The sequence below is a fragment of the Hemicordylus capensis genome, chromosome 4 (assembly GCF_027244095.1).
Source record: "Hemicordylus capensis ecotype Gifberg chromosome 4, rHemCap1.1.pri, whole genome shotgun sequence".
Taxonomy (NCBI): domain Eukaryota; kingdom Metazoa; phylum Chordata; class Lepidosauria; order Squamata; family Cordylidae; genus Hemicordylus; species Hemicordylus capensis.
In genome coordinates this window covers 120,447,778-120,460,032 of record NC_069660.1, presented here as the reverse complement: position 1 = coordinate 120,460,032, position 12,255 = coordinate 120,447,778, and the positions used below count along the sequence as shown (strand labels likewise).

Below are 12,255 nucleotides of genomic sequence, written 5' to 3'. Positions count from 1 at the left end.
AACAGCCTCTGCTGCTGGTGCACATGGGGAAAGGGTCCTTAACTGAATTTGTTTGCTCACCTTTCTAATCAAACAGTCATTGATTTCAGTGGTATACCTCACTCTCTGTAGAACTGGGCTTTGAGTTGAGGTTATGTAAAGTCCTAAGCACAAGAACTTGGAGATAAGTCTCACTGAATGGAAAGCAAGAAACTATTTATTTGGTGGCGGGGGCAGGGGTGTAGCTATAATTGAGTGAATGGGTTCAAAGAACCTGTGGGGCCCAGCTCCACCCCACTCTATTTTCTTCATTCTCTCTCTCAATCTGAGGGGCCAGCGGGGAGAGGGATGCACATGGCCCTCCTCTCCTCTAGCTACGCCCCTGGTGGGGAGGATAGGATCAGTGGCTTTCCTGATATCCAGTTGACCGACACAGGAAGCAGAAGGTTAACTGCCCTTGCAAAACCTGGTTCAAATATCAAAGTGATTGCCTCCTCTCAGTCTTGGAAACTTTAGTTAAAAGCCTCTGCTGAGGAGCGCCATTTCCTCTGATCATCCCTCTCCTTTTCTGTTCCCATCCTCCTCTTTGTATTTCTCTTTGTCTCTTAGTGAGGGCACAGAAGCAGAGAGAACTAGCTAATAGTAAGAGCTCCCAATTAGCTTTGGAATAATCCAATTTGCTGGATAATGGATTTACCATTGGGGTAAAACAAATCAAAATTAGCATTTTAATCAGCTTCTTTGCCTCATCAAAATGAGAATTTCTACAAATGTATTGTCACCAATTACAATTTTTGGCATCATGATAAAGTAACAATATTGTAAACGGGGCGGGGGGGAGTTGTTTGTTTCAGACTGTTTCGAGGAGTTGTTGGGAGTTTTTTGCATCGTACTTACCTATGGAAGCTAAAGCCAGCCAGCCATATATGTCTACAACAGGGCTTCAGCCTTAGCTAACATAGGAATGGGTAGTGCAAGACAAGGAAGTGTTCAGCTGCTGTCTTAAAATCTGGACATTTGGATGAGGGTTTCCCCAGGACTGGGCTCTGAAAATCATATTGGGACATTCAGAGGATAAGTATCCTAAGTGATGGTGAATTGTATTAGGGTTATTGGCCGGCATGATGTGCAGTGCAATCCCAGTGTTGCCCATCAGTCGGCGCTGCTGCGCATGTGATTGGCAGCCCTGATGGTGTTAGGTAAGTGAGCAATTACACAACTGCTTAAAAACGTGCACCCTGTTTCCAATGGAAGTAGCATTGCCTAACTGCAGGTGCACAGTTCTACGAAGCTGCTCGACTTCCCTCTTGGGCAACACCTCTGGAGCAGTCTGTCATGTCTGCAGCAGACTGATGGACAGTGCTGGCATTGAGTTGCATCTCAGGTCAGCCACTGATCACTGGTTTGCCTAACCTCTCTGTTGATCTAGGTACAATCGCTGAACAAAGAAACAGTGCCCAAAGTGGAATTCAAAAAGGCTCAAAATGCTCCATTTGTCTCAACTCCTAAGGAGCAGGCCTGGGACAAATGAGTACCCTTAGCTATTCTGCCCAATCTTTTTCAAAGGCAGGGATAATAATAATAATATTATAAACTTTATTTTTAATAAATAATAAATTTTATAATTAATAATTAATAATAATAATTAATAATAAATTTTCCTCCGTGCAGCTTACAGCAGAGCGTGAAAACATGAGATAAAAACACACATGAAATCATAACATTCCAAAAAAAGGGTGTGGGTGTGGGGCGGAGGCGGAGAAAATGCAAAATACAACACAAAAACAATTTCAAAGAACATTTTAAATTGTATAAGATATAGTGTAGCAATATGACAAGCAAGACTGACTCAGTAGCAATCATTTGCCATATCATCGCTAGAGTTGTGAGGGAGCAGCTCATTCAGTGTGGGCCATAACTCAATAATCAGAATGTGTGCTTTGCACACAGAAGGGCCAGTCTCCAGCATCCCAATTTAACAGTTGGAGATGGAGTTCCAGTGCATTGGCCTTTTGCACTAACTATACTAATGACCACTAGGGGCACTGGGAGCAGAGGTAGCTAGTGAGGGTCTCCTTTCCTGTCCCTGCTTCCCTCTACTGTATGACCCCTGCCTTGACTCCTCAGGTACTTCCTGTAGTGAGCCAGTCCTCTTCCTTTCCTCTTAGAGGGCAGATGAAAACATATCTCTCTCTCCCTACCTATCCATTATGCAGCAGATAGATAGGACTAGGTCTTTCCTATCTCAAATGTACTTCACCAATAAATCCATTTAGTTTAGATTGTACAACATTCTCCATGTGTGTTCTTTAAATAACTGCAACAACTAAACTCAGCACTCTACTCTGTAACTGGAGAGGGTAGCTTCTTTTGGCGCTTTGCTAAATAACCACAAACCCCAATAGGGTTACTGGCCCAGCAACCCAAAAGTGCAGCTGAGTGAGTGAATCACAAAGACAGCATGGATCCAGATGTGTGCAATACCGGTCTCTCCAAACTGAATGGGATGAATAACGATCAATGGGTCATGAAGATGAAGGGGTAGGTGGCTTCTTTTGGCGCTTTGCTAAATAATCACAAATCCTAACATTAATGTCCGTACTAGAAGGGAGCTACAATAAAAGACCTTATGCTGAGAGATTATGCCCTTGTACCAGGGGGAGTATAGAAACAACAGCACACATACTCCTATACTGTAATTTTTATAGGGACATTCAATATTACTATTTGTTATCCCTCATAAAAGAATTTCCAGGCCATTCAGATAATTTTTATCTTAATTTGCTTTTAGCTTATAGATCTGATTAAATCTCTTTAAATGTTGCCAAGTTTTGTTCAATAGTTGGGAAAGTCTGCCAGAAGTTGGTATCAATTTAATGTATATTTTTAATGTTGGTGCTGCTATTAGTTAAATCTATAATTGAATTATGGATTTAAAGTTATAAATAATAATAATAAATAAATAACTAATAATAGTTATCTTTTTCATTTGTTTTTCTTTATTGGGATAGTGTGTAATTTAATTTTTTTTTTTAACATTTTCTATCCTGCTCTTCCTCCAAGAAGCCCAGAGCAGTGTACTACATACTTAAGTTTCTCCTCACAACAACTCTTTGAAGTAGGTTAGGTTGAGAGAGAAGTGACTGGCCCAGAGCCACCCAGCAAGTCTCATGGCTCAATGAGGATTTGAACTCGGGTCTCTCCGGTCCTAGTCCAGCACTCTAACCACTAAACCACGCTGGCTCTCACTCTGATCATTCTGATCAACCTCAAAATATACAATTCAGCATCCCTACTTAGGAAGAAGCTCAGGTGATCAGTTTGAGAAAGATCTCTGCCAGAGATCCTGGAGAGCTGCTGTCATTCAGATTAGACAATATTACTTGATGTGTTCTTAAACTTTAAAAATTGTCCAGGGGCAAATGGTAAAATGTGTAATACCATAAGCACCTGAAAATGACATACCTGCGCCATTGTCCAGGAGTTCCATCTCTACTGCCATTCCAGACTCTGGTTCAATTGTGGCTGTAACATTTGCACCAATAATAGGCAAAAATCCTTGACTGACTTCTGCATAAACTATAATTGGATTAGGATAGTTATTGGTATCTCTGTTCATATACGCCTTCACAGTCACTGGAGGCTCAGTTGAAGACGCTGCTCGAGTGGTGACAGTCAGTGATATGACTTGATCTCCGTTGTTTGTATTCTGGATTGAGTAATACCAGTCTCCCGCCTGCAAATCAAAATTTTGAAGAATATTAAATATTGATTGTCTCCCCTTTGGTTATAATGTTTGAAACATAGGGGCTATTTTAAAGACACAAAGAGCAATGTACAGCAAAGTTTTGCTGACCATACAATTAACCAGGATGTGATAGCCTCCCCCCCCACACCCGTGGTCCTATCTATCTATCTATCTATCTATCTATCTATCCATCCTTATTTCTATACTGCTTGATATAGACATCTCCAGGCAGTGTACAGGTTAAGAGCAATATAAAACAGTTAAAATTCATAAAATAGATAAAAACAATCTCTGTGAGTTAAACACATATTGAAATTGACATTTCAGTTAAAAAGCCTGGGAAAACAGGAATGTCTTGAGGGTCTTCCTAAAAGCAAACAGACATGGAGATGCTCTTGTGTCAATAAAGAGTATATTCCAAAACCCTGGACAGCCACAGAGAAGCCCTGATCCTGAGTTGTCACCAAATGAGCTGGCGGCAACCATAACTTGGACCTCTCCAGATGACTTTACTAGGCGACAGTGTTCATGACAGAGACTCTGCCAGAGAGGTAGGAACGGAATTACTGTGGAACAGTGCCACCCAATCCAACTTCCTTCAAGCGACTCAGCAGGATACCATGGTCAATGGTATAAAAAACCGATGAGAAATACAAAAGGATCAGCAGAGTTGCACTCCCTCTGTTGATAGCCAGTTGGAGATCATCCATCAGGAGGAGGAATCTTGAGGTTTGACTCCCACTATGGTCTTGCTACCATAGGGTTCTGTGGTAGCATGTTCTGACAGAGAGTACCCTGCATATTCTATTAAGCACGTACCTTGCCCTTGCAAAGTACTTCCCCCCTTTTAAAATAGCCATGGGAGAGGGAGGAGAATTGAATCATGCACAAGGCCAGGGTTAACCCTTCCCCCCTTTGCTTCAGTCCCAGTGAAAATCGCCCTAAACTTGCTTTGTGTTTTCCTTCTAGTCAATGGGGTGGAGGGAGTACTAAAGGGCAATAGCTAGGGCCCAGAAGAGCCTTCCAACAGCCCTGCTGAAGCCTTGTGATAATACTAAATGCACTCCTGGCCACGCACTGGAGGACAGCAGCATGCTGTAGCAGCCATGCATGTCTCTCTGTGTATGGTTGGTCTCCAGGGCTTCTGACAACAGTCAGAGAGGGGTCCTCATGAGAGCTGTGAGGTGAGTGGTGGAAATAAAGGGAATAGAAAAAGGAGACCAAAGAGGGAGAAAAGGGGGATGGAGGGATGGATAGATGGGCTCACTGGTGAGCTGAGTGGAACAGCTGTTGAAGAAGAGAGGCACCCCGGTGATAACTGAATCCTCTTCACTCCCTTATTGCAACCTCCAGGGGAAGGAGAGCCCACAATAGGTAACATGAAATACATAGTGGGGTTTAATGGAAGTTTGGGTTTTACCTCTGCAGTTCCATTAATCTTGAGTCGAGCCATCCGGACATTGGTATTTTCAATTACAAACTCTTTATTGTACTTTTTCCCTCTTGGATCTGACAGGAAAATTCCTGGTGGATATATGCTTGCACTCCATGTAACGACAAAGAATGTGTCATTTCCTACAGTTTTATCGATGGACACCACACCATCCAGCCATTCACTGGCACTGATACTTTGACTTTGACTTTCAAGCTGTTGGGAAATTTTTGTGAAAGTATTAGAATATAATAGGAAAATGTTATAACAAGACATATGGTTTCTTTCCCCCCTTAAGGATAGTTCTAGTTCATTGGCTAGAGAGTGCCATCACACAAATTGGGATAAACAGTGAGGTGACCAAATTTGCAGATGATAGACATCAAACTGTTTAGGAGGTGAAATAAAAACTTCATGTATACAGTGATGGATTCTGACCTGTCACCAACTAACTAGGAAATGGATATTGAGATTCTGGTGGATAAAGGAAAAGGAATGATTGTGCCCGAGTCAGTATCCTGGCAACCCCAGAGCCATGTGGTTTAGCTCAATGAAAATGTTGATTCAGTGTGCAATAGCTGTGTGGGGGGGGGGGGGAGGGGAGAATTCCATGCAGGGATTCAATGCAAGGTTGAAAATAAAACTGCTAATATCATAATGCCCTCTTTGTAGGGGAACTGGGGATGCGCGAGCTGGTTTGAATTTGAACCGGCTTGACATTGAACAGGCCCAGTTCTAGAGCTGCCTTGGTTTGGCTTGAGATCAAGCTGAACACCCCTGGCTGGTTCAGGGGCTCTAACTGTTTAAAAAGATTTTAAGAAAAATAATTCACCACCTTTCGGGGCACTGCTGTGTGGTCATGGCAGAGCTCCCAGAGGCAGTGTTTGTTTTTTAAAATTTGGTTTTTAAACCCCTGAACCAGCTCGAACTCAAACCGAACCAGGGGTTGTTTGTGGGTGCACAAAGCCAAACATGCCCGGTCCGGTTCGAGTCTGATTCGGACTTGAACTGGGCAACTGGGTTTTGTGCACACACCCAAGGGGAATCCCCAAGGTGGAGCTGATACTGCAGGTAAATGTGGTATCAGCGAGCTTCATGCCAGGGCTTCTCCCACCTGGGTCTTGCAGGAAAGACCCTATGGGGTGGGGGAAGAAGTAGACATTAAGACGCCCACCTGGAAGCATTCACACTGGCCCCAGCAGGAAGATGCTGCCTTGCTGTCAACAGACAGCATAGCTTTGCAGGATCAGGAATGGCTCTCGTGAGATCTCAAGGCAAGATCTTGCAAGACTTGCCCCAGCTGTCAGGAGCTATATAAAGGAGGACTGGCCAGTGATGAGGAGTCCAGGATGAGGGCTTGGTTTGAAAAATATTTATTGTTATTATTTGTGCTTTGTTATATTTTTGTACATAACAAACCCACAAATACAATTCCAATAGAAAAAGAGATAGAACATATTGCAACGATGACACAGTCAAATAATGCATAGAGCTATTTGACTGGCCAAACATCTGATAATATTAATGTGTGCAAAAGTAGAACAAACACTGTTCAAATGCAATTGGTGATCAAAAACAAAAAGGTTGAAATGCACAGGAACAAATCTGACTCCCCAAATGAAGAGCGGCAAAGTGTGCAGTGTGATATGGGAGCAGGGGTATACCAAGGTTGGAATGGGTCCAGAGACAAGATTTTAAAATGGGCCCCTTGTGGAATATTTATACACTGCTTTTCAACAGTGGCAACAGCTGGAACTGACTGTGACTTGGTGTGTGGGGGCCAATGTCACTCTTTAGGGTGCTGATTATTAAAGTAACACTTAATATTAATTAATTAAATCAAATTAAAATGAATTTAAATGTCAATTGAACTTTCCCCCACCTGGGAAGACGGGCACACCTGCCTTCCTCTGGCCAGTGAACGCAGCAGGAGGCATGGATTCACCTCCGCGGAAAGAGGCGCTGATGGCTGCCAAGTTAATTCATTCACTTTATCTGCTCCCTCAAGGCCCTGCCCCTCTGCTCTGGAGCGGCGGCAGCTGCTACTGCAGCTGTAAGGAATTACCCAGAGCCAGGCTCCAAGCGGCAACTGCCTGCCACTGCGGCTGAAGTAATCAGAGCCCAAGCAGGCAGCTTCACCTGATCAGGCACTCCTGCACTGGCAGTCAGACTAGGTGAACTGGACTGGGAGAGAGGGAGGGAAGGAGGGGTCACCTGCCCCCGCCCCCACCCTACTTTACAGGCGAAGAAGAACAACCTTGGACCTGCTGCAGCAAATGATCAGGGCTGTTCTTAGTGAGCCCTGGCAGGTGTGGGGATAGATCATGTGATTTGCCTCTGGAGGCCCCTTTGAGGCAGCAAGCCAGGAGACAACTGTCTCCCCTGGCCTAATGGACAGTACGCCCATGTATGGGAGAGTTAGAGAAAACGTAGTTTCTGAACGTGTCAATACTGGGAAAGTACAAGGAAATTCTTTCCTTAATTCTCAGGGACTGTATAACATTTTCCATAATTGTGATAACAGAGTCTAAAAGGCTGGCCTCAATTGCATGGCCTGCTATCACTATATCAGAATTGGCAACAATGATCAACAAATCCAAAAAGCACTGTACACACATACAATTGAATTTGGTCCATTTAATTCTAAAATTTTCAAAAAGTTTTGTTTCCACTCTATCAAAACATCCTACAATACCACACCACCATTTAATCCTGAGACACTGGAGGGGGGGAGCCATGGGGGTGGGGGAGATGCTGCCGCCTTCCGTCCTCCCCCCCCCCCGCCCCAGGCCACCAGCTTGGGTCTCTCTCATTTTTCCTCATATAAAACTATTTATTCATACATATTTTCCAAATCAAAACAGCCACAGCCACTCTATCAAAACATCCTACAATACCACAACACCATTTAATCCTGCAACACTGTGGGGAGCCGCGGTGGGGGGAGACACCGCGGCCTCCCGGCCCCCAACCCCCCCACACCACTCCCCGCCCCTAGGCCCCCACCTTGGGTCTCTCTCTTTTTTCCTCATATAAAACTATTTATTCACACGTATTTTCCAAATCGAAAATAGGCTTACAAAAAATATCTTAAACAGTGGCATGGGCAGGGTGCTCCCGTTCAGGAGGCTGGATGAGGAAAGAGGAAGATGGGAGGAACACAGCTGGCTTCCCAACTCCCCTGGGTTTTTTTCCTCCCCCACCCAGATCTTAAACTTCTCTTCAGGGGGAAATTGCAAGTCATCAAAGTGGGGTGGGCACCTCTGTGGGAGGAGCAATGGGTCAGATGCAAGTTCAGATACCAGATTTAGGGTGGCAAGAACGTTTTGGAATTGGGGCTAGGAGGGAAGGAGAGAAGCAGCAAAGGGAAGCTCCCTAAGACAAAGTTCCAGTTGGGGGCTGCCAGGGGAGAAACTGGCCCGGGCAGGGGGGGAAGTGTGGCAATGCTTCCTGGCCAGGGAGGGGAGGAAATGGGGTGCTGGGCAGCAGTGGCGAGTGCAGCAGAGACTGCCTGCCTGCCACAAACTGCTGCGTGGGGACCTGGAAGTTGGTGCGTGTGTGCACTCGCACTCACCTTAGAGGGAAGGCTGGTTGGGTCCCCAGATGTTATTTGACTTCAACTCCCATAATCCCAAAAACATCTGGTGACCCAACAGTGAGAATCCCTGCTTTAGATTGTAAACCTGTATTCAAGGACTGAGCTCTTTTTAATTTGTATACGATGCTTAGAAATTTTAGGAGTAATATAAATGAAAAACAACTGAGTCCTGCTTGCTCACAAGTTTAGAATAGCCATACCTGAATAGATTGTTGAGAGATATTTCCACTTCCAGATGAAATTGAACTGAAAGCATCTATGAGACTATTGGAATCCAAACTATCCGTAGCAGCAAACTTCAAACCTCCTGAAATGCAATTGGAAGAATGATTAGCATAACCAGTCACTTGAAATCTCTGTTTTTATTGTACTTTGTGGTAGTATCAACCAGTTTGCAAGTGTGGATGCAGAAACACAGCCCCAGCTGGTAGATGCAGCTTTTTAATACTAAAAAGTGTGTATCTACAGGTAGCTGCTTACTGCTGCACATATGTATAGCTGAACCAAGGTCTATACCTCTTATAGGAATGAAACTGTGCTTTCCTATAGACAGGAAATGAATAAAAATCTCCTATTTTTTCAGTTCCTTCAGATCCACCATTTCTATTACAATTAGCTAGTCAGGTGTATCAGATAAGAAATTTGAAATAAGTAAAGATCATTGGAACTCTATGGCTACATTTGCACATAATGTGGAACCGAGGCTCCAATTGATCCACGGTTCCACGCCCACTGCACGTACCTTTCGGCACTTGGAAGTATCATGCTGGATACAAACTGCAGTTAAGCAGACTGCCGAGAGGAGGGGAAACTTGCTGCGAAGGTAGGGTGACTGACTACCAGGCTTCCTCCTTCACATGAGGGACAGCCACAGCAGCCAGTCTCAATGGAGAGAGGGAGGAGCTTCCTCCCTCAACTCTGGTTTCGGAGAATCCTCTGCATTTGGATGTACAGCAGCCAGCTGCTAACCTCAGGTAGGCACATCTAAAGGTAAAGGTAAAGTGTGCTGTTGAGTCGGTGTCAACTCCTGGCAACCACAGAGCCCTGTGGTTGTCTTTGGTAGAATACAGGAGGGGTTTATCATTACCTCTTCCCGTGCAGTTTGAGATGATGCCTTTCATAATCTTCCTATATCGCTGCTGCCTGGTATAGCTATTTCCCACAGTCTGGGAAACATACCAGTGGGGATTTGAACTGGCAACCTCTGGCTTGCTAGTCAAGTCATTTCCCACTGTGCCATTAGGTGGCCAAAGCTAAACATACTACAAATTAAAACTGAGGGTTTAAATTAGAGTTTGGGGAAGAAAACCTCAGGTTACTTTTCCAACAGGGCAGAGGTTCCATGCATTCAGACATACAATAAAGCCAACCTCTGCTCCATTTAACTCTGGTTTCCCATTACGTGTGAATGGGGCCAATATGTCTGCTGAGAGTTTGTGGTGTGGTACCTTGATTGCAGAACACTCTCCTTTGTCCATTTATTCAACACTTGCCTTGATGGCATGTTGTTACAGCTAATAACACTGCCATTTATTCAAGTTTGGAATTGAATCTAGAATCTTGTATGTATTTCTACCTGGGTCTGATACATTTAAGCTATATATTTGGTATTTTGCTGCTGCTTTTGTGTTTTTATTTTTTCTGTTTCATTTTTAGTGTTATGTTAGATTTATTGGTTTTTGTCCTCTTTTAGGCCACACTGGATCTCTACACAGAACTTGGACAGCTTTGAGGGGAAAAGGGTCAAGACCTTTGCCAGCTTACCTAGGAACACACAAGAGCTAGGTATGGTCACCTAAGAGAATGTTGCTCCAAAGGTCCCTTGCAGGAGATTGCTATTATTTATGGCTGCTACCCAGACAGAGAGAACAGGGAGTTGCTAAAAGGAGCTTTGCCCAGTTTTCTAAACAGTGGTTCCAGCAGCAGTGGAGGACTGTTACTAGGGATATTTGGTCATCAGGGAGTTATTCACACATGGCTTCATGCGGCGGTGTAAATGTTGAGCGAGGCCACTTGGAATCACACTCGCGGCATTGAGGGAAGCAGCCCCTCCCCTCTGCTCTCAGGTTTGCTTTTGATGCAAGTTCACATGTTTTCCTCCATGTTTTCCTCCTGTCCAAGGGTTGGGGGAGAGAGCACTAAAGAGCTACATCTGCATTTGTAAAGAGAGTATCCTCTCCCTATTTTTTCTGGCATTTTCAGAATACGTAGCTTAAAACCAGCTTTTTAAAAACCCAGAAATACCTTGAGATAAACTAGAATTCACAAAACAAAGCCCAATTTGTGTTTGGAGTGGGTCCAAGGAACCCAAAGGGACTTGGGGGTAAGTTTGGTTGGTGTGTGAATGCACAATCTCTCTTCTGAAGGAGATTCAGGGTAGAAGCCTCCAGGAGACTCTGAGTTAAAAGGATGAAGGCAGGGCTGTGTCCTCAGTAGGGATGTATAAACGGGCTCAGTATCAAACCTGTTTGACATCGAACAGGGCTATTTCAGTGGTTCAATACCAAACCTCTCCCGAACTGAACCTGCCCCTGTTCGGCCTGATCATGGACTGACTAACCCCAGTTCAGGTTCGGGGGTTTGTTATTATTTGTTAAAAATAAACATTTAAAAAAGAAATATAACTCACTGCTGCCACTTCAAGGGCTTGTCCATGGCCACGGGGGAGTCTCCAGAGGTCCCCCCCTTCCCTTCTGGCCTCCATTAAGTTCCAAATACCATGGTTTGAGTGGTCTTCAGCCTGTTCCAAGCCTTCACGCCATGGTGGTAGTCATTTTGGCGGCTGGCACACATGCCCAATAGGCCTCTGCGTGACCTGGTTCATAACCCAGCCACACAGAGGCCCATTGGGCATGTGCGGCAGCCTCCAAAATGGCCACCAGCATGGAGGTGAAGCCCAGAATGGGCCAAAGACCACCCAAATTGGGCTATTTGGAACTTAATGGAGGCCGGCAGGTGGGAGGGACCTCTGGAGACCCCGCCGCAGACAAGCCCCTGGAGCAGTGGTGGTGTGTTATATTTCTTTTTTTTTTTTAAAGTAGATCGGAAAAAATTAATCACGAACCCCTGAAACAAACAAGGGGGCAGTGCACAAAACTGAACATGCCTGGTCCAGTTTGAATCTGGTCTGGACTCAAACCAAACAGGGCAACCTGGTTTTGTGCGCACCCCTAGTCCTCCTCAGGTCATGATGAGGATGCTAGCTCCAGCCTAGGCGGTATGGTCAGTGGGGTGGCAAATTGTTCCATGCCTCAGACATTGGCTTTCAATGGCTTGTACTGCCTACTTCCTGACTGTCCATGTGACCATTGCCAGAATATGGTCAACTCTTCAGCAACTAGTATTCAAAGATATACTGCCTTTGAACATGGAATTTCTATTTAGGTATTGTAGCTGATAGAAGAGGTTCCATGGATGGAGCTTTGGAGGTAGGAGGAGTTATGAGTGGATGGTAGCTTGGTAGGACTTAGCAGGGACTTGTGGCAATTCCACCTTTTG

General features: G+C 44.6%; 1 protein-coding gene across 1 annotated transcript in view; it reads right to left on the bottom strand.

The window, feature by feature from the left end:
• The window catches only part of LOC128323157 (calcium-activated chloride channel regulator 1-like), a 49,222-nt gene that overhangs the window by 23,214 nt on the left and 13,753 nt on the right, over positions 1–12,255 (bottom strand). Inside the window, exons 9-11 of the mRNA XM_053245877.1 lie at positions 8,958–9,064; positions 5,148–5,375; positions 3,445–3,715 (exon numbers count right to left, since the gene is read on the bottom strand). Coding sequence (XP_053101852.1) covers positions 3,445–3,715; positions 5,148–5,375; positions 8,958–9,064 — 606 coding nt within the window. The remainder of the gene's footprint in view (positions 1–3,444; positions 3,716–5,147; positions 5,376–8,957; positions 9,065–12,255) is intronic.